General features: G+C 63.5%; 1 protein-coding gene across 1 annotated transcript; it reads right to left on the bottom strand.

The window, feature by feature from the left end:
* Positions 1-375: 375 nt before the first annotated feature.
* FZD2 (frizzled class receptor 2) lies at positions 376-2,192 on the bottom strand. The gene has a single exon (XM_042915882.1). It carries the CDS (start codon positions 2,190-2,192, stop codon positions 495-497), a length of 1,698 nt encoding a protein of 565 aa, XP_042771816.1. The 3' UTR covers positions 376-494.
* Between the last annotated feature and the right edge of the window lie 529 nt (positions 2,193-2,721).

The raw sequence follows: 2,721 nt of genomic DNA, 5'->3' as shown, positions 1-2,721 counted from the left end.
GCTTCCACAGGCCCAGCGTCAGCGAGAAGGCTCACGTATTTGGCTTTGGGAGTTGAATGTAACCAACTTCCAACTCCTCGCGGCAAACACCTCTTCCAGCAGGCCCAGCCCTGCCAAAACACCACAACACTAACCCAAGTAGGAGATGGTGTTTGCAAGGGCACCGAAGAAAGGCGAGGGCCCCCTTAAACGCCCCCTCCCCTCATTCCTCAGCCCTGGCGCCCCTTGCTGCTCCTTCTCCGCGCCCCCCCCCTCCGTTTTTCTTTTAAATAGAAAATATATAATTAAATTTACAGACTATTTACAGTTTTAATTACAAACCTGATGGGGGTGTTGAACAGAGAATTCTCTTTAAAAAGCAACCTAAAAAAGAAATGGTTTCGATTGTTCTTTATTTAAAAAAATAAAATAAGGAGTCTGTAGGAGGCCCCCCCGGGCAGAAGCAAGCGCGGTGCGGGTGGCCTGGGGACGCGCGGCGGCGTAGGGACACCCCCTCACACGGTGGTCTCGCCGTGCCGGCTGTTGGTGAGACGGGTGTAGAACTTCCTCCACGAGTGCAGCGTCTTGCCGGACCAGATCCAGAAGCCCGACGTGATGCCCACGATGAGCGTCATGAGGTATTTGATCATGTAGACGGTGAAGTCGGGTGACATGCGCGGCGTGTAGTGCACCGGGCACGGGATGGCCAGGCTCTTGCAGTGCTGGCTCACCCACGAGCGCTCCCAGTGCTCTCGAAAGGCCTGCTCGTAGAAGTAGCAGGCGATGACGATGGTGGCAGGCACGGTGTAGAGCACTGAGAAGACGCCGATGCGCACCATGAGCCGCTCCAGCTTCTCGGTCTTGGTGCCGTCGTGCTTCATGATGGTACGGATGCGGAAGAGTGACACGAAACCAGCCAGGAGGAAGGACGTGCCTATGAACAGGTACACGAAGAGCGGCGCCAGCACGAAGCCCCGCAGCGGGTCCAGGCTGTTGAGGCCCACGAAGCACACGCCGCTCAGCAGGTCGCCGTCAATCTGGCCCATGGCCAGGATAGTGATGGTCTTGACCGCCGGCACGGCCCACGCGGCCAGGTGGAAGTACTGGGAGTTGGCCTCGATGGCCTCGTGGCCCCACTTCATGCCCGCCGCCAGGAACCAGGTGAGAGACAGGATGACCCACCAGATGGAACTGGCCATACTGAAGAAGTACAGCATCATAAAGAGGATGGTGCAGCCCTCCTTCTTGGTGCCCTGCACCACTGTGCGGTAGCCGTCCTCGGAAAAGCGCTCGTTACACACGACGCGCTCCTGGAGCACGAAGCCCGCGATGTAGGCCACCGAAACCATAGTGTAGCAGCCGGACAGAAAGATGATGGGTCGCTCCGGGTAGCGGAAGCGCTGCATGTCTACCAGGTAGGTAGTGACGGTGAAGAAGGTGGAGGCGCAGCACAGCACCGACCAGGTGAGGATCCAGAGGCGCGCGAAGCGCGTCTCCTCCTGGGAGAAGAACATGGAGCCGTCGGGCCGCGCCGGCTCACAGGGCGCCGCGCAGTCGCGCTCGCCCAGAAACTTGTAGCTGAGATAGGATGGCACCTTGAGGACGCGCGGGCAGTGGAAAGGGTGCTCCAGCGTGGCGTAGCGCGGGGGCGAGCCGCCGCCGCCCGGGCCGCCCGGGGTGCCCCCGGCGCCCGGCTGCAGGCCGGGCGGAGGCGCGGTAGTGAGCAGCGCGGGCGTGCCGTCTTCGGAGTGGTTTTGGCCCACGCAGATCTGCTCCGCGCCGTGGCGCGGAAAGTGCTCGCAGCGCAGGCGCTCGGGCCACTGGAAACCGAACTTGTTCATGAGCGCCTCGCAGCCCTGGCGCGCGCGCTCGCAGATGGAGCGGCACGGCGGGATGGCCTGCTCCAGCACGGTGCACACGGGTGCGTACATGGAGCACAAGAAGAAGCGCAGTTCGGGGGAGCACTGCACCTTCACCAACGGGTAGAATTGGTGCACCTCCAGGCCCGCGTCCTCCTGGTTCGTATGGCCCAGAAGGTTGGGCATGATGGTCTGGTTGTAGGCGATGTCCGTGCACAGCGGGATGGAGATGGGCTGGCAGAAGCCGTGGTCTGGGATGGAGATGCCCTTCTCCCCGTGGAACTGGGCCGGCCCGGCGGCGGGCAGCAGCAGCAGCGGCAGCAGCAGGCGGGGCAGGGCGCTGCGGGGCCGCATGCTGGCCGCCGCCCCCCACTCGGCTCCCGGGCGCCCCCCCGCCCCCGCCCCCAGGCCCGAGACCGCGCGCCTTCCCAGCCGCCGCCGCCGCCTCGCTGCCGCCTCCCGCGCCTCTTTGCAAAGTTTGCTGGCGGCTGCAGAGTTGGGGAGGCCGGGCGGGGGAGGGGGGCGGCGCGCCTGCCGGCTCGCTCGCCGCGGTCCGACTGAGCCGCCGGAGACACCGCGCGCTGCTTGCCCTCTCTCCTCTTCTTCCTCCTCCTCTCGCCTCTCCCCTCCCTTCTCCGCCCAGCGACTCCTTTGTGCCTTCCTCCAGCCCTCACCTCGGCCTCTCCGATCCCAATTAGTCGGTTTCAAGGGGGCCCCCGCCAGCGGCCCCGCCCTCCTCTCAGCCCCCCAAAAAAGGGATCCTTGAAACCGCCCCGTCGAGCGCTAAGCACCATCCCAAAATGTGCTCTCGGCCAATCAGATTTAAACTCCAGGACCAGCCCCGAGGGCTGGATTGGTCGACCACAACATAATGAGATCAGAA

Source organism: Panthera leo, chromosome E1, assembly GCF_018350215.1.
Source record: "Panthera leo isolate Ple1 chromosome E1, P.leo_Ple1_pat1.1, whole genome shotgun sequence".
Classification (NCBI taxonomy): domain Eukaryota; kingdom Metazoa; phylum Chordata; class Mammalia; order Carnivora; family Felidae; genus Panthera; species Panthera leo.
The sequence above is the reverse complement of the archived record's forward strand: the minus strand, read 5'-3'. Positions and strand labels throughout refer to the sequence as shown.